This window comes from Megalops cyprinoides, chromosome 20 (assembly GCF_013368585.1).
Source record: "Megalops cyprinoides isolate fMegCyp1 chromosome 20, fMegCyp1.pri, whole genome shotgun sequence".
Classification (NCBI taxonomy): domain Eukaryota; kingdom Metazoa; phylum Chordata; class Actinopteri; order Elopiformes; family Megalopidae; genus Megalops; species Megalops cyprinoides.
The window spans coordinates 23,105,817-23,124,672 of record NC_050602.1 but is presented as its reverse complement, the minus strand read 5'-3'; the positions used below and the strand labels follow the sequence as shown (position 1 = coordinate 23,124,672).

Here is an 18,856-nt window from a genome sequence, read left to right as displayed (position 1 = left end):
AGCACTTCCACCTCTCCCTGCTTGTCATGATACAGGCGACACCTCTTTCATAGCACCTCCTACCTCATTGGACAAGAGAGACCCCCCTCCTCAAAGCTCCTCCCTCTCTCTACACCAGGTCTTGAGCAATCCTGTTCCTTAAATGCCTGTTTCTTTTTTTTTCTAAATAGCACAATTGGACCAATTATTACATCTCTGGCAGCCCAGCTTAAAGGTTGCCTACCCTTGCTGTATACCTGGTCATGATACACATTACACCCCTTCCACCTCCAGTTCTTCCACACCCTACATTGGTAACACTGCACACTAATCCCTCTGTCCCCAAATGACACACTGGTCTCAGTGTATGACCCAGGCTCCAAGCACTTCATTTTTCTTAAGGACACATCAATGTGTACAGCACTCTTTGTGCCCCCCCCCCCTATCATCTTATATGACACTGATTTTATTAACTTGATGTTAACACTAAGTATTTTAATATATATAATTACATGCTTAATTACTGTATGCCACTGACAACCTTTACCTCAATGTATAGATCCTTACTCCTAAGCTCCAAGGTTTAAAATGGGAGTAATTATCATATGTTATAAACCATGGCTACACAAAAGCATAATTTACAAAAGTTCCACAAATTCCTACAGTGCTCCTGCATGCATCTCTCTTCCTGTTCAAAGACATGCCCCTCCCACCCCCGCCCCCACCACCGGTACCTCCCTTGCTCTCTGCTCAAACAGAAATGTCCAACACTTCTACCCTCTACTCCTTATTCTGCTTGTCCTAGCTGGACCTCAGTGGTTGAACATGTGACCACAGCCAGTGTCCAATCAGAAGACGGTGTCTGTCCTTATTTAGCGCCAGGTTCCTCCGCTGATGAGTCTGGCAGTGTCACCTTGGTGTGTAATTTATCCTGACCGAAGCAGTGCCGTGGTGACAGGCACCGAGGCAACCGCCCCCCCCCCACCCGTCCTGTCGGCCAGCCTTTGGCCGCACCCAAAACTGAGTGTTCTTGCCTTAAGAAGATTACCCTGGGCTGAGATAGCAATGGATTAAATAAGCAAGAATACAAGAAGATAAAGTGGAACTGAGAGGGTGACTGGAGCAAGCAGAGTTCAGACACCTGTTGTTCGCCTCCCCTTCCCCTCCCCTCTCTTTCGTCCTCTCTCTCTTTTTGTTTCTTCTCCCTCTCCCGCACACCCACTGTCCCTGTCATTTCCCACCCTAAGGAAGAGTGGTCCGCTTGGCTTTGCGCCGCCTCCGATAAGTTGTGCTTTCTCAAGATATCGAGTTTCTAATGTGTTGCACAATGATTTTAAAGCTGGCCAAAAAGAGAGAGAGAGAAAAATCCGCATTCTAAATTGTACCCAGAAATAAAGTAAAATATCAGATCTGCGGGCCCAGTGTGTGTGTGTGTGTGTGTGTGTGTGTGTGTGTGTGTGTCTACGTGTCTACGTAGACGTGCGCGCGCGCGTGTGTGTGTAAGACCGTGTGATTGTGTGTGCCACTAAGCCTGTGGTGGTTTCCAGGAGCTCTTTGATGTGTATCTGGGCAGTGCACTATTAGGGGGATTTTCCGATTTGACAGCTTGGAGAATACCTGGCGGACCCGCGATGCCAAGGGGCTAAAAGAATGCTGGAAACAGGATTAGGATCATATTCTGGCAGTGCCTGTCACCTCCTCAATGGACTCGGGTTTCTTATGGTGGCAGAGCTCATTCTCCGCGTGGCTAAAACCTTTAGTGGGACCATAAAGGGGGTTTAAGGAAGAAAAAAAAAAGCACTGATTGAATGGTATGCTGTGATTTTTGTTCTGGGGAGCCGCTGAATGGGGAGAGGCTGGGGGAAATTAAAGAGCCAGTGGTCCTTTTTCTCTCCTGAAGAAGGGTGGGCAAGACCGCGCTGCTCCTTGGACAAACTTTGCGGCCAAATCCCTTTGGTAGACCATAGGACGTCCTTGTAGAAGAAGAGACTAGCGCAACGGGATAGCGGCGTCCTCCACAGAGGCGGTGGCCATTTGATCCTCTGTGGACCGGCTCTGTGTATCTCGGCAAAGTCCAACATGTAATGGGTTTAATGGGCTTTAATAAGGTGTTATGACACGTACTTTGATAATTCAGCTTTATCTCTTCCCAGAGAGCTTAATGAGGATTGTTTACGTGTTTGTTTTTGATCTGAGATATATTGTAATGTACACTCGGTGTATGAGTGAACATTAAAGAAATGTAAATTTCTAGGTCAAAAAAGAGAGGTCAGTACATTGTCTTTTCTGGTTTTGTTGGGAGAAGCAGATATTCTCTGAGCAAGGTCAGCTTCAGGCAAACGCAGTTGACATCCCTTGGATATGGAATTCTTCATCTCCCCTCTTCTCCCCGTTGAGTGTTTGCCTGTCGTGCAGAGCAGATTGATTTGATTGTAGGGCATGCCTCTTAATTGAAGCGCCTGAACAAAGTGCACCAGGTTCAAGGCCCACGAGGAAATCTGTTAAATGGCCTCCACAGAAAAATGGCCTCGGCTCAATGGCTGTATGCTGCACCTTGCGAACCCTCTAAGTTGACAGTGCCATCTCTCCCCCAGCCCCTCCTGCCCAGCAGCCAGTTCATAATTTGCTGTTTGTTTTGGCGGTGGGAAGGAAACCCTCTTTCATACTGGCTGTTGTGAGGCACGCCCACTTTTCTCATTGGCTCCTGTTGTGGGCCACCTCCAAAGGCCCAATTTTACTCAATGCAAAGTGGATTAAAGCTGTGACCTCCTCTTGCTGTGGGACAGGACCTTTGAGAAATGAAAAGGGTAACTAGTACTGAGCCTCAAAAACCATGGGGTTCAGGTGCAGGCTAAAGGTAATAGTTATTTTGCAAAATTACACATTTGTTTTAGACAGCTAAAAGCAGTAAATTCTCTCCCACTTCTAGACAAATTTGCCAGGTGATGCTATTTATCTCCTACAAGTTCAAAAAGCAAGTTCACTTTTACCCCTGTTGGTCATTTCAGTGACATGCAGCAGGAACTCCTTGTATATACAGTATGTGAGAAGTTTAGTTGTTGATTGTTGTTCCTGCTCCATGCCTACATACCCATAAATGTACAGTACCAGTGTGAGACTGGCAGACTTCTCCTGTCTGGCTGCCTGAATCGCAAGCATGGGAGTGAGATGGAAATCACTGGAGCTTGTGCCCAATGGAGCCAGAAGTGGGGAAATGAACCTCCCCCAAATCGGAGGTCAAATTCTGCGGAGGTTATTGATGGCGTGCCACATTTCCGCGACAAGCACTCTGTTACGACCTGTGGCAAAGGTGCGATTGCTTTCTGGAGAGGGGACGAGGGCCAGCCCCCCAGCCCCGACACTCCTTGGCTCATTAGGGATGCAGCGTGTTCATATGCCTCGGTCACCACACGCGCTCGCACACACACTCACACACACACACATACACTCACACAAGCACACATGCACACACATGCTCATACACACACACTCTCTAACGCACACATATACACACACACGCAAACACTCACTCACTCACTCACATTCACTCACACACAACACAGACCCTTGTAACTGTAAAAAAAAAAAAAAAAAAAAAATGTCTGGAGCATCCTGCCAGTTGCCAGTTAAAGGGCCTGAGAGAAGGCTGTCACCATCCTAATAAATGAGCGGCTACATTTCGGGGTGCTTTGGGGCACCCCGAAATGCAGACCCCTATTTGCATGCTGGAGGGGAGGACCCTGTCATGCTCTACCAGACAAACAGGCTCCACCTCAGAACATTATAATCTGCCCCTCTCTGTCCATGCCCTTGAGGCCCTGGGGCGGAGCACGGTCTAAGGGAAAGGGGGGGATTTTGGAGGGTGGCGGTGTTTGTTTGCGCTGTTTGCAAACCAGCTGCGAGTCGCTGCTGCGTCTTCCCGGCATCTCGAGTCTCGAGTGCCGTTTACCGAATTAACGGGGATTACGCCGTCGGAGCGGAGTCCCTGCTGGAAGGGGCATCCCGGAGAGACAGCCGTTATTTACAGCGAGCGGAAGAACGCAGAAGCTGCAGATTCAATTAGCGGTTTGAAATACTGCCGCCGAGCCGTCGGAAACGCGGCGCACAGCGCAAGCGAGCGTGGCGGCAGCAGACGGGCAGGATGCCGGCGGAGGGGTGGGGGAACTCCACTTTATTTCAATGGGGCTTATGCATTTTGACAAACCACGCTGTTTAAGATATAATAGCGGCATAATCACTGCCCCCGGCTGTCATTCTTCAACATAATAGGCTGCTTATTCATCGCGGAATGGCTTACGTCGCTACGCGGTTTTCATTCCACAAGATTACCTCCTCTTTCTCGCTCGCCTTCCCGCCCACTCTCGCTCTTTTGCTCTCCTCCCGTCTCCTCCCTCCTTCTTCGGCGCTCTCTAGGTGCACGGCGACGTTGCCCTTGTAATACACGGCTGTCGCGATGTTTAGCACTGTCGTACCTCTACGCGCTGTTTTATGTTCTTAGTGATGGGGTGGGCAGGCATCTTACGTGACGACCTCTGCACAGGAGCGCTCAATGCGCCAAGAGGAAATGTCAAGAGACCAGTCAGGTCTCCAGCACAATTAGCCCGCTATTTAAGACTCCAGTCGCCTCGTTTACAAAGGAAACGTTTATCTTTGCCCATTAGTTCAATTATGTACTCAGTAACTTGCTGCACGTGGTTGGAGCCAGGCCTTATGTTAGGGGGGAATATGGGCGTGTTCAGCCGACCTTGAGCAACATTTGTGCCCACTTATGCCCTACCTGTTGTCATAGTAATAAGGGCCAATGGTGCAATAGATTATTTGTGAACTAATAATAAATTTTACAAAATTTTGGTGTCAGAGAACTTTTTGTAAACCACAGATGTTTCAAATAAAAGCACAGTAATTATTCAAAAATGATAACATGTTACATGCAGAGAGTATGTCTATGCCGATGTAGTCACCATAGATACAGATATCTGTGGCTGTAAACTTCAAAACCCTCTGCAATCTGTGCTCTGAGGAGGAGCCTGGTGTTGTGTGCTTCAAATGGCAAGCGACCTGAAAAAGAACCAGGGCCACAGACTGGGCTTGCAGACATCATAGGAAGCACTCGCAGCTACAGCACTGTGAAACACCAGTGATACTAATAACAACATAATGGCCCAACCAATAAGAAGCTTTATTTCATTCAGTGTCTGTGTAGGTGTATCTCACAAAGGCACAAAATAAAAGTCCAAAAATCAGAACGAGGACTGGCAGGCGTTACAAGTTTCAGTCTGAGTTTTACCATTGTTATGACCAATGATGGGCATCACTAAATGAAGCATCACTAAGCACTAGACCATTCGATGTAATTGCTTCATTAACGACGAGCAGGGTGTTAATCAATCAAAGCACTTCAACGTGAAGAGCTTAAAAAAAAAAAAGAACAGTTTAGCGCTTCATGAAGCCACCAACCTGTCACCACCAACCTCCAAAAAGTTGGTTAAGTACCTTACCCAAGGGTACAGCAGCAGTGTCCCAGTGGGGAATCAAGCCGGCAACCTTTCATTTACAAGTCCAGCTCCTTAACCACTATGCTACACTGCCGCCACACCTGTCTATCATATGGCTCCAGTTGACATGGGGTCTGTCGTGACGGAGCCAATCAAAATGCCTCTACCGCATGGTACACACTCTAGTGAGCATTCAGTGCATTGTACTCCCAATAGCTCCACCATTTGAAAAGTGCAATAAAAATTTTTGCCTTTTGGCAGGGTAGGGGGGGGGGTGGGTGGGGGCAGAGGGGAGGACCTCACATGACATGTTTTGAACATATCATGTGAGGTTGCCTCTTGAAGAGTCATGAGGAGTTATTACAGTTTTCTGATAGTGGAGATATCTGAGCACAGTGTGCTGAAGGCTCACCCTAAGAGAGCGCCAAGTGGTTGCAACATTTTGATTGTTACACTGGGCGCAGTGCATATCAGTTCTCACCTATGCTTGTCTTCCCCTAAAATAAACCCAACAGTGCCCAGCATAAGGTGGTGCACCCCACCCCTCCCAGCTGTTGTGTGGCCTGCTCTCCCTACCATTCTGCCTCCCCCCCATGTGCTGATGGAGATCTTAATTTTTATCTCACTGACATGATGTTGATCAGCTCACTGGCTGGGATCCACTCCAACAGGACAGTTATTATAAATCTAATTCAGCAGACATAAAACTGGAGTGTGAACACCTCCAGAAAGAGAGTGGGGGGAGAGCTGGGGCCATCTGGTTCCCCAAGCAGCCTCATAATCATGTGTGAAGCAGGATCATGTCACACACAGAGACATGGCTATGTATAGCAAGGCATACTACACTGAGTGCATGTACTGCAGTGACACCATGCTGCTACCCAGTTTCTTTGATTACTCGTTCAATGTAACCTCCTTGATAATCTTGTGCAGGGCAGGATCATGTCATATACCGAGAGACGTGACCATGTATAGCACAGCATGCTACACTGAGTGCCAGTACTGTGGAACAGCCCCACAGCCACACCAATGTGAACTAAACGTCACACAGCTACACCTGGTTCACTAATCCCAGCCAGTATACAGCCAGAGTTTGTCTGTGACAGTCACACAACATGAGAAATTGCGCTGTGGTGTGCAGATGCTTTTTTTATTTTCATGAGAGACGAACGGAGCAGTCTGCATCAGCAGACTGCATTCTGTTCTGTGTGCTTTATGGTGCACAAAGCCTCCTTTTTCCCCCCCATCTGACTCCAGCCGTAATCCGGCCATGCATCGTCTGCATGTTTACTGTATCTGGTAAAGAACGTCTGCTGTGTATTTATCTCCTTAATGTAAACCAGTTTAGCTATGGGGCTGCAGGGCAGGAGACCCACCAGGAGACAAGAATGGGAGGCAGAAAGCGAGGAGCCGCAGGAGGGGGGGGGGGGGGTTGTCGGGGTGCGTGAGGAGTCTACACACAGTGGTGCCTGAAAAGGGAAGTGGAGCTGTTGGGAGAAAAGAAAAAAAAAAAAAAAAAACGTAAATCAAGCCGAGAGAATTTTAAACGTTTTTAATCTGTGAGATAGGGACAGTAAGCAGCCGGAGCCAGGATCAGTGAATTGTGGGAGTCGCAGAGTCTTAGGGACGTTATTAGGCCCTAAGCCCCGAACACAGACAGCAGCGGATGTGTTGAGAGTTCCTGACTCAAGAGAACAAAGAACAGTACTCGCCACAAGTCGGGAAACCGCTGCTACAGACTCAGGTGCTGCTGGTGTCAAATGTTATTTTTAAAATGCTTTATTCTCCAGCAGTTTAAAATCAATGCAGACAAAACATAATTTTGATGCAGTCTAGTGAATCCAAACGACTGCACCCAGAATAATCTGCCATTAATTAGTTTCCTTATACTGCTGCTATAATTTAGTGTTATGGCTGTAGCACTGCTGTTCATGATTATGATTTTAACTGGACTGAATTGGGTGTCATAGCTGCACTCAGGGATATATTTTTGCAGCTCTGATCCCTCAGGTGTGGAGGGAAAGTGAAGCTGACATTGCAGTTTAACTTGTGAAAATACCATCACTTTTTATCATAGCGGAGAAATGTACTTTTTCCTCACTGGATGGCAGCATGTATTCCTAGCCAATCAAATTCTGCCATCAGCAGGTGAGCAAGCAGGTATCTACCACAGGTCACTTATCTGGGCCTAATGATGTACCAACGCATCAAACACACTGTGAGATATGATAAGAGGGTGGATGCATCACAGCATGCAATATAAAATGCACCTTTTATATACAATATAACTATGAAAAGCTGATTACAGGGGGAAAATGGAAGCCTCTCTCAGCTGTGAAAGCTCTTTATTTGGAAGGGGGGGGGGGCTAACTGCAGAGGGAGGAAGTATGAAAACAGTGAAAAATTGCGATGGGTCCCATCTATAAAGATCTTCAAACAATGCTTTATTTAGGACTTTTTTGTACAACATACCACTTTTAAAACCTACTTTATTAACTCAGGAAAACCTTTGAGTCCACTGTCTGCTCATTTTACTCTTTAACGTCACCACTTGGTTTGATGACCCTGTCATTAACAGTGACTATTCTTTTGTATGACCACAGCCACAATGGACAAGAGGAAGACTTACATAGACACCCAGACTGTATAATTTATAGAATTCTGCTGTTGAGGTGCAGTTGTGTCGCCAACTCAATTACAATCTTACTAAGGAGAGCTACAGGATCGCCCATCCAAATGAAGCTTCACAATCTATGACAGAAGAGAACCTTATGTGTCCCTTATCAGATAACATTTACAGATAAAGTCTTTTTCTCTTAATCTACATATAAAATAATTTACACCATTTCAGCCGATGAACTCACACCTGGCATAAGCAGGAAGAGGGTAAGTCCTGGTTCCTTGAAGTGCTTTTCACAGGGAACTTCCTGTCCCCACAGGAAGTACTGACTTCTGCTCGTCAGCCCTAGAGAGCCGTCAGTCGAGCTGTCAGTCAGTGTTTTTTTCAGGGTTTTATTATGCCCACGATTTGCTTAGACAAACTGAAATAATTCCATTATACATCAACTGTGTGACCACTAGTGGTGTACCTATTCGATAGCAAAGGTATATTTGACAATCTTATTCATCCAGTGGACAATTTTTTTTATTATGCTGGCGTGGAGCCTCTAGAGGTTTCCATCCATTGTGTTCCATACATGGGATTTAAGTGGAACTCAGATTTTGTGCACAGTTTATAATGGCATAATTTGCTGTTGCCCTAAGCAAAAGAGTAATTAACAGCTTGCACATTTAGTCACTGAAATCGTTTTCTCATTAAGGAGTCATTTTCCTTACAAGTGGTTTAATCCTGGTCATAAAACAGAGAAATTAGTCACATTTAATTTAGCTAAGGAACAAATGGTACAGGTTTAGAATCACACATTTTTTGTGTGTGCAACACAGGCGGTGTGATGGCAATCTCAGTTTAATTGCTCTGGGAACACTTCCACCTCTGGCTTGACCAGTCGCACACATTTTTCTTTATCTTAAATTCCTTCATTATTTTAAAATGTCCCCCTGCGTTAATTCGACGTTATCACAATATAGAAATTAGACGATATTGACATATCTTCACAGAAGGCAACACTGACTGATACACTTTAACCAGGGGAGGTGTGAACAAATGGGGAAAGCTATTTACAAAGTGGAGAAGGTCCATGCTGGAGAGGGTCACCTAGCATGGTCACATGAGGAGTTCTGATGAGGTGGACCCAGATGAACACCAACAACCTGGGAGATCTTTCCCCTCCCTTGCAGTCCCCACAACAGGCTGATCTGTAAGATGCTCCAGCTGATGTTGAACTCTTTGCTGGTTTATTTCCCATTTGAAGAGGGCTGCTTTCTTTTCTTGCACCTTTTCTGAAGGCGGCCAATGTTTTTGCCTCCTTCACAGTCCAATCCTGAATTCCAGGTTTACATTGACAAAATAGTTTAAGTTCTCAGTCCCAGTGATTGGTGACACAATGCTTCAGGTCGAGCACCTGGGGATAATGTCCTGGAGTTGGCTGTGTGGTTGATGTGAGGTGTGGTCAGGGGGTGCGTTGAGGAAAAGGGCAGAGGTATTTGGGGCCCCCCCAAGCTGGGCCTAAGTCCTGGGGGGTCAGTTGGGCAGGGTGTCCAGGCCCAGTGACGCGGCGTGCTGCTTGGCACGGAGGCGCAGGTTCTCGATGCTGGTGGTTTTGCTGTTGAGGGTGGGGAGGGTGCCCGCAGCCTGCAGGAGGGGGTTGTTCCAGACCTGCTGGGCGTGGGACAGTGACTGGTAGTAGGGCTGGCAGGGCAGGGAGCCCAGCGGTGCCGGTATGTTGACGTTCATGCCCAGGTAGGGCATGGAGGACGGCGTGCCCATGTCAAACGAGGAGTAGTGCACCAGGTTGTTGGTGGCGGCCATGTGCTGGCGGAACTGCTCCTGCAGGCGGAAGAGGCTGAGTGGAGAGGAGGAGTACGAGTGGCTCTGTGCCATCCCACCGCTGACACCACTAGAGGACGGGACCACCGGAGAGCCAAGTGGAGAGTCTGGTGAGGCAAAGGAAAACGATACATCTTGAGGTGTTTGTGAAACTAGAATAGCTCTCAGGACCGAATGCAGTAAATTCATTCACTTCCTCCAATTTTAAAATCTGAATTGCTCAATAACTTGCCATATAATTTCACACAATGATTCCCGCATGCATGCATGATTTGTTGCTTTTCATGCTGATGGGAAATAAACATGAAATAAATGCTTTTTGCTGTTTAAAAAAAAAGCAACCTGTTTTGTTCTGTTGAAACAGAATGAAGCGTCTTGTATGGATATAACATTTATGAATTGCGTGACTTTTGTCAACTTCACACAGACAGGTCAACAAGATCTGAAGAGCTGAAGTCCGTGCTGATCCACAGCAAGCTAAGGAGCTTTGGCTCCACAGACGGATTCCTTACCTGGTTTGGGGCTTAGCCGTTTGCAGGAAGGGGACTTGCTGCCAGGTAACAGACCCTTGTCGCCCTTCGGCTCATCCCGGAGCTGCTTGAGCTCCTCCTCCTTGTCGGTGTTGTCCTCCGTGGCCGACTCGCTGCCCGACTGCTCGGCGGAGGTGACATTCACCTCCACGCTCAGCTCGGTGGGCAGAGAGTGCTGGGGCCTCTCCGCCTCCGATAAGGAGGAGGATGAGGAGGATGAGGAAGACGATGGTGGGGTTTGGTCCTCAGAGATGACAGTCGCGGGGGGATCACACTTGTCCTCCTCCGCCGGGCCCTCCGCCGCCTCCTTCTGCTTCTGCAGCTGCTCCTTCTGCAGACTGCGCTGCTTCTTGCGAAACTTGGCACGGCGGTTCTTGAACCACACCTAAGGGTGAAGCACAAGATTATTTTTTTTAATCACAAAAAATGCACATGAGACATGCAAATGTATTTGTCTCTCGATATGTTTTCTGATCAAAATGCTTTAATTAGTCTGATAATGTTTTATGCATAATTTAATCCAAAATGACCAACAGCAAACTTTTCAAAAAAATTGTCTTGGTTTACACAAATTGCTCCAATTGGACTTTTTAATCATCTTTTTAATCATCTTTTAGAATCCTGTTGTTAACCAGTGTAAACGTATGGTAAATGAGTTAGGCATAGTGAACAGTTTGCTTGCGTACCTGGACACGGGCCTCGGGGAGGTTGGTGCACATGGCCAGCCGTTCGCGCATCACCACGTCCGGGTAGTGGGTCTTCTGAAAAGTCTTCTCCAGGGCCTCCAGCTGCTGCGCGGTGAAGGCCGTGCGACTGCGGCGCTGCTTGCGGTGCTGCGAGCCGTAGCGAGCCTCAAGTATGATGTCTTGAAATGTACAGCCGTTGGAAAAGAACAGACGTTACCAGTTTAGATAATGGACATTTCCTTTTATTCCATCCTTTTCTGACCTCTCATACAGGCAGTGAGTATTACAATATTTTAAAAATGAATGCAAATCCTTAAATCTAAGAACGAAGGGCATGCAATCATAGAAGTGTCTGTCACAGCACAAAAACCGTCATACATAATATAGTTGGTACTACGTTATAATAGATTGGCCGTGTCGTGAGTCGCCACAGCACGCGCACGTGTCTCTTACCAGCCAGTCTTTCGGCGAGGGTGAGCGCGTGCACCGAGGGTCGGTAATCGGGCGCGTGCTGGGCCTGTTGCGCCGCCTGCTGGTGGAGGTTGTACATCGCGCTGAGGGAGTTCATTGCGTGCAGGGAGTAGCCGTTCACTCCATAGTGCTGCATGATGGCCGTCACCTACAACAAAAAAAAACAGTGATGTGAGCCGTTTTAGGAAAATGGCGTGTTTTTTATGGATCACCTCTTCATTAGCCTACGTAATCAAAACCGTTTTTAGGAGAGAACGGAGTGGGTGACATCCTGCTTTATTCTGAAAATTAATTGCCATTGCATGTATCCTTTCGGATCATTTTCAGACTCACGCGCTGACCACCCTTGAAACACGCCCATTTAAATGATATATAACACGCAAGAATTTTGTTGATGTTATCGTTATTATAAAGCACTTTATCAAAGGGATGACATTGCTGTAATTAGACAAATTGTGTTTAGTGTTGTTAAACTGTCTTCATATTTTATTAAACAGGAATGGAGGGAGATCCTTATCGACGGCACTTTAATTGACCTGACACGATAATCTAATTCATAATGTTGTTCCCGTTTGCAACAAACAGCATTTATGCACATTTGACAAAAATTTTAACAGGGCAAAACAACATACAACGCCCTAATGTTAACTGAGTATATTTTTTGTTTCTTTTAGTAACCTACCATTGTCTGCTAGTTCAGTGCGTTATGCCTTCATAGTGACTGCTGTCGGTGAACGGTATGGCTAACAGTCCCTTTCACATACGAATCACGAGTGTATTCAGGGTATAGGCTATCCGCACTAAACTGTCCCAGCAGACTTGTCCCTCATTCTATGCTAAGCTCTGAAGGCTATGCCAGTGACCTGCAGAAACTCTCTCCTCCTTCATACCTAAATTGAGCGACCGCTGGTAGTCATCCGATGACATGTTACATCTACCTAGCGAATTCCAGGTTACGGTATGGTAGATAGGATATGGGGTCTCTGGAAATCCCCATAGTTGCTACATCTCTTTGGTAATTAATTGCATTAGTTGATAACATACTTTTTATGTTTTGTCACAACACGTGAAAACGGACCGCCCGGCTTGGAGTAAGAAGAGAGAGAGAGAGAGCTTAAATCTTCTTGCGGACAAAACCGGTATCTGTTAACATCCAATTATTGCCCGGTTTAAGCCATTAATTATACACGAGGATTCTAACTGGGATAATTATCTCTCTTTAATTTAATGTGGCGTGACTGATGCTTTATGAATGAATCTAATCACTTCATTTCCAAGTGATTGCAGTTACACAAAACCCGGGAAGCACCGCATGAAATCACAGCATAAACGAAACTGTTACCGTTTGGGGCAGTGTTAAATGTCCGAGCCAGGACTTCTAAACGAAATAAATGCAGGAGTAATGCATGTGGGAAAACGGTGACAAAAATACCCACGTAAGTGCGCTAGAGAAAAGTTTTTTCCAGTTATGGCCTATAATAATAATAATAATAATAATAGGCTAATAAACGACACCTTATAAATATACATTTGTTCATTGTCTGTTAAGTTAGCTTACTGCAAATATTTGCCTCAATACTAATATTTAAGAACTAAAAAGAATGTTTTCATGCAAGTGTATTTGTATATGAATGTATGTGTTTGTATCCGAAAAAATACGTATTCAATGTATAATGTTTCATTAAAGACATATTTAATGCATGGCATAGATACTAAAAAAGTACGTTGAATGGCAGACTGAAAATTGCCGAATATAAACGACACCACACTTTTTACTGTAAAGCTAGGACACATTTAAGATTTTCAAAAGCTAAATTTAACGCTGCGGGACATGATTAGATATGTATTACTGTCGTGGGCTTGGGCAAGCAGGAATATTTTGCCTCAACTATTTGTAACCCTAAGGAAAATGTATAAATCTCCCTCTGCACATCAGGTGTCTAGGGACTAGAGGCAGGGCTCGAGCCCCAAGACTCTGTTAAATTGCATTTTGTCATTTGATGTTTAGGATTTGGCTGTTGCACTAAGTGAACTATTCGCCTTCTAAAAAGCGTGTCTTTATCTACCTGCTTTTCATTAGAATTGAATGGTTAGTAATCATATTGTTTTGGTCAATTTAAACACCAGGAAATTGCCTATTTGTGCATGTAATGTAATTAATGTGAACTTAATTTAGTTAGCAACAAATAAAGCATGTATCATATATAGGCTACAATTTATTCAAATGCCTCTCAGGAATAACTGACTTAAACCTGTTTAAAAACGTCGTTTCTTTCCCCCCCCCCCCCCAGGCCAAATATTTAATAGAATAATTATATAACCTAGTAATCCAGTTTGGTTTGTATACGACACCTTTTCATTTTTCATAGGCTATTATTATTATTTTTAAAGTAGCTTTCTGTCGTTCTTGTTTTTTGTGGTTAGTTTTGATTAATTCACCTTGCTCACCAAAAGAGGAAAAAAAACCTGAAATAGTCATTCCTATTGATTTAAGTTCATCGCATTTAGGATGAAGGATAATATGTATGTGTCACAATATTAAGATACAAAGGTGTTATATTTCTAGAGTACCTACCAAACATCATTAACGTGAGAACGTTAAAGCTGTCAGAACGTCAATAGCTCAGTTTATAAAATATGTATTGCCGTGTGTTTGTTTAAATTGTTGTGTGTGTAAACTGAAGATGTAGGCCACGGAAAAGGTCGTCTCTAAAAATAAAGAGTGCTCAGCACTTATAGTCAGCGCACATAAAGTAGACTGCATCCATCTAGTCTAATTCAATATTTTAGTCGTAAAATAAGATCATTTTCAAGACTGCCCCGAGGGCAAAATCGGGGTGCTTATATCTCCACAACACATTTACTATTTGTGTGAAGGCGTCAAACAACGTAGGCCTATATTTGTCAATAAAGTTTAGGTAAACGTGGGATTCCTCGCCTCCCGCAACCGAAAGGAAATTATTGGCTGTAATAACTCATATCGAATATCTGCAGGGAATCCTGGTTTCTGTAAAACAGCGGACAGAACAACGGCGACTGAATTCATAGGTTTTGCTCCGTTTACAATGAAATGAATGCGTTGTAGTAATGTTGCGTCTTTGAATGTATTCAAATAACTCAAATATAATATAATTCAATTCAATTCAATATAATGAATTGAATAATATAATTCAATTCAATAATTCAAATATTATTATTATTATTATTATTATTATTGTTGTTGTTGTTATCCTTTTGTTTTATTTTATTATTTTCACAGTGAAATTGTAGCCTTCGTATTACAGACGTATTTAAATAAGAAGAAATGTCACTTTTTAAAATATACTTTAAATGAGATGTTAATTCAGCCAAACAAACCAAAAAATATATCTTTGTTTATGAAATTTGAGGACGTCTATGAGACATTCTGCTGTTGTGTATACGTGCAAGTGTAAACTGAAAGCCTTCATTTTCTTTGACTTTTTCACTGCAGTAAATAATCAACAGGATCATCTCTACAGTTATAATACAATCAGACCATGTATTTCAGGACCAAATCAACTACAGAGATCACTAATGTCTTTCATATACATGCACAATTTGTCCTCTATTTCAAATAAGCAAAGCTAATGAAGTCAAATGTCAGAAAAAATATTGGGAGGTATTTACACACTGGCATAAATCACACAATCCCCATTTATCTCGAGGTACAGATAAGCGAATATTTCGGAGCCCTTTTGCTGCATCGACAATATTTTGAAAAGGAGTAGGTCAGAGAAGCAAGTGCAGTCCACCTCTAAAAATGTATATATTCATCCAATTGAAATAGCTGTGTAATGACACCCGCAGTGCCCATTTTTAACCTATTAAGTCACGGCAACGTCTGATAAATGTGATCAGGGCGCAAGAGGGAATAGCTTAATTCGCCAGGACAGAAGGCGCTTTGCTAAACGTTTACTTTGCTCCCCGCGTATTTGAGTTGAATGAGGCCGTTTCTCCCTCTCTTTTTCTCGCGGTTCCCTGTCCCATCGCCGCGGGGCTGTGCACGGCTGAGATGTATGGGACCTCCGCGGTAAAATATGCATGTTGATCCCCATTTGGGTCTCCATCTAATGGAGGTGCAAATAGGTTTCGACTGCGGAGCCCGTCATTTATCATCAGCGGTGACACGGACGTACAGTTGTGGCCCATTACATTGTGTTCCGGTTGTGTGTGTGTGTGTGTGTGTGTGTGTGTGTGTGTGTGTGTGAGAGAGTGTGAGAGATTCATACAGTTCACAGTCAACCATCAGCGGGATACCACCAAGCAATTTCTTACTTTTGGGATTGTTTTTTTTTTTTTTTTTACTTTTACAACCGATAGCCAGGACGTGTTGATTAACTATGAGAAACCACGGGGTCAATGATGTGACATCGGTGTTTAGCACAAATGGGGTAACATTATTTGAATAATGCGTCTATCTGGTATTGTTGTCCATTCATCTAGTCATCCCTGTTCTATCCAATGTTTGTTTGCCCCCGGCGGCAGCACGCCGTGCTGAATGATTATTAAAACGTCATTATGTAAATAGACACGAGTTTACAGTGCAACTCTTTTATCCGGCTAAATTAGAGAAATTGTTACTGTTAGGAGCCCCTTGCCCTTAGGCGACTCGCATAGGCTATGGCAAGCGACAATCTGTTCTTCGCAGCGCGTCTCCTATTTGTATTTCGGACTGTCAAGGGCTGTCAGAGAAGTGATGATTTGTGTTTTCTAAAGGGATAGAGAAAATGTCATAGTCATCGTCTCTATCAAAACAATCGCCTGCCATTTTTACCGGCAAAGTAATTATAAACCATCTTTTGATGTAGCCGACGGAACCATTTAGTATTTAATTAATTGGCAGAATAATTGAGAATGAACTTGATGGTATTCGAAGGAGCAGGTTTTTTTTGCGTGTTTTAGCGCCCTTTCTCGGAGGACTGGAAAGTCGTTACTTGGAGTTGAACAGCGCTGGCCGCCCGCTTTAAGGTTCGGCCTGGGAGCCGAACTGACAGCAACTTCCGTTATCACGAAGGCCGTAATCCAGCCATCTCTGCGTTACAAGAAAGTCTTTATCCGTTTCAAAATTCTGAGATAACAATCACAAAATGCTTACGCACAATCTTAGAACACACAGAAGTAAGATACCGCACATGAGGTTCATCACCATGGAATGCGCTTGATAAGATATCTCATGACTGCAGCGTTTTTGAATAGCTTAATATTTGTTATTAAGTGATTTAAAATATTTTGTCACGAGGCATCTGGTGAAGAAAAAAAAACATTCTCCAATGTTGACCTTGACTGTTAGTTTTGAACTACGTGTTTGGACATTGTGTAAAAATTTATTTCTCTGGTTTTACTTCGTGGATTTTCTTCATGCCAAGACTGGAAAAACTTCTGCCAAAGTTTACGCACACGTTGATGGGTGCGCTCCTGTTACAAAATTATAGCAGTGTGTAATCTGAGTGCATTAGAAGCGTATATATTCACGCTCTTGCCGATGTCCTTATTTTGTTGTCTTTTTTGCACTGTTTACCCTGGATATGATTGCAATAACAGTTGAATGAACGTAATCGTGTAGATTATAAGATTCCTTCGGTGTGCTCCTATGACAAGTTTAAATGTGCAGTCATTGGGGGTTGCGCTTTGATTTTTCATTTCATATGCGTTTTTTTTGAATACACGCAATAGTTATATATTACTGTCAGCTTTAAATCTTTCTTGGGTTCACCAGACTACTGAGTAATAGTGCATTTCAATTAGATTATATATATTTTAATTTCATGTATTATTATAATACTTGCAGTATTCCATTCAGAAAAAAGTCCTCCACAAAGTTCTTACCTCTCCCAAACTCTCCCTTCCAGGTGTCCTTGAAGGTCTCTATGCGTATTGCGTATCCTGTCTTCTCGAGTCCAGTGTTTTAAGAGTCCTGTCTATTCTCCGTAGTCCTGTCTCTTCGGTCGCTTTGGAGCGTCTGCAAGTCCAGTCCTCCTGTGCCCCGCAGTACCCCGCGCTCTCCGCCGCTCGTTCACGTCGCTCTCTCCAGTGGTTTCGCAGTGTATCGCCAAAGCTGCCATCTACCGGGCCGTGGATTGCGGAAGCATTTTAAAGAGCACTTGCTGAAGTCATGCGAGCTTTTCAGTGGTCCTTTCCGGTGTCAATCAAACGTGTGGGGATTTTCCCCCCTCTCTCTTCTTAGACTTCTATCCCATGCCCCTGGTCTTTCTTAAATCAACTGTTTGTAAATACTGACGTAATGACATCTCAAATGGGACCCCATAGACACTGACAAGTGCAAACGAATATATCAGAGTTACGGGTGTAGAAAACAGGGATTAAAGAAGAATGTACCACAATTTTAAAACGAAAAAGATAAGCAAAAGCCTAATATTAATACAATAAACTTTTTAATGCGCTAGGTAAAATTATATATAGCCTACTGTTCAAAAAGAAGAATCAATAACGATGTTATTAGAATGGGTAGAATTAATAACGATGCTATTAATGCAGCCAACCCACATTTTATTTCCATTGAAATAATTGAGTAATATAATTATTATAATTTACAACAACCATTAACCTAATCATACAGACATGTTCTTAACAAGAGCTGTTCTTTTTCAGTTGGTTTAAGTAGAATACTCGCCATCAAACTCCCATTGGTCATAAACCGTCTGATCATTTGATCCATATAGTTTCTTGATGCCTTATTGTGTTCTTTGAAGTATAAATGGCAATAGTGCGTCGATACATTACGAAATTATGTGGTTTAGATAATATTTCAAGTCACAGGTGCTTGAGGGCCATTAACCTCTTGGTTTTCTTGACTTTAAAAAAATATCATTTACATTTCGACCATCAACTTCTGAACAGCTCTGCACAGTTAAACAGAGTGGATATCAGAATGGCAGTATTTCGGTTAAAGTTCTTAGTTCTAATCGTTATTCTGTTTATTGCTTTGTTTTGTTGTCGTTTTTATTTCAGTGATCGTTTTCGGTGGTGGTGGTGGTGTGGGGAGGTCTAATTTAGTTGTGGTCTGGGCGTGCGAGTGTAGTGCGCGTATACATATATTGCTTTTGGGTAGTTACATGGATCCAGGTCTATGGGTGTGTAGAAAGTTGAATAACTCACGCGTTCGTTCTGTTTGCTCTTGAGCTTTGTCATACCATTGCAGGGGGAAAGCGCGGTGGAAAACCTTTAGAGAGATCCCTAATAGATGCCAGGGTACTGCCTTTAGAATCT

At 43.9% G+C, this 18,856-nt stretch overlaps 1 protein-coding gene across 1 annotated transcript; it reads right to left on the bottom strand.

Annotated features, from left to right (window-relative positions):
* Nucleotides 1-8,318: 8,318 nt before the first annotated feature.
* On the bottom strand, nt 8,319-17,678 carry LOC118795805 (diencephalon/mesencephalon homeobox protein 1-A-like). The gene is made up of 5 exons (XM_036554538.1): nt 17,456-17,678; nt 11,591-11,756; nt 11,138-11,316; nt 10,434-10,836; nt 8,319-10,028 (listed from the first exon to the last, which is right to left on the bottom strand). Exons 2-5 carry the CDS (start codon nt 11,742-11,744, stop codon nt 9,616-9,618), a joined length of 1,149 nt encoding a protein of 382 aa, XP_036410431.1. The 5' UTR covers nt 11,745-11,756; nt 17,456-17,678; the 3' UTR covers nt 8,319-9,615.
* Nucleotides 17,679-18,856: the final 1,178 nt, after the last annotated feature.

Excerpts from the sequence above, each read along its gene's own strand:
- LOC118795805 (XM_036554538.1), bottom strand. The coding sequence starts at position 11,744 with ATGCAGCACTATGGAGTGAACGGCTACTCCCTGCACGCAATGAACTCC. Across the intron at positions 11,317-11,590 it reads CCTCGCCGAAAGACTGGCTG|ACATCATACTTGAGGCTCGC; the intron begins GTAAGAGACACG and ends GTACATTTCAAG. Across the intron at positions 10,837-11,137 it reads TCCCCGAGGCCCGTGTCCAG|GTGTGGTTCAAGAACCGCCG; the intron begins GTACGCAAGCAA and ends CTTCACCCTTAG.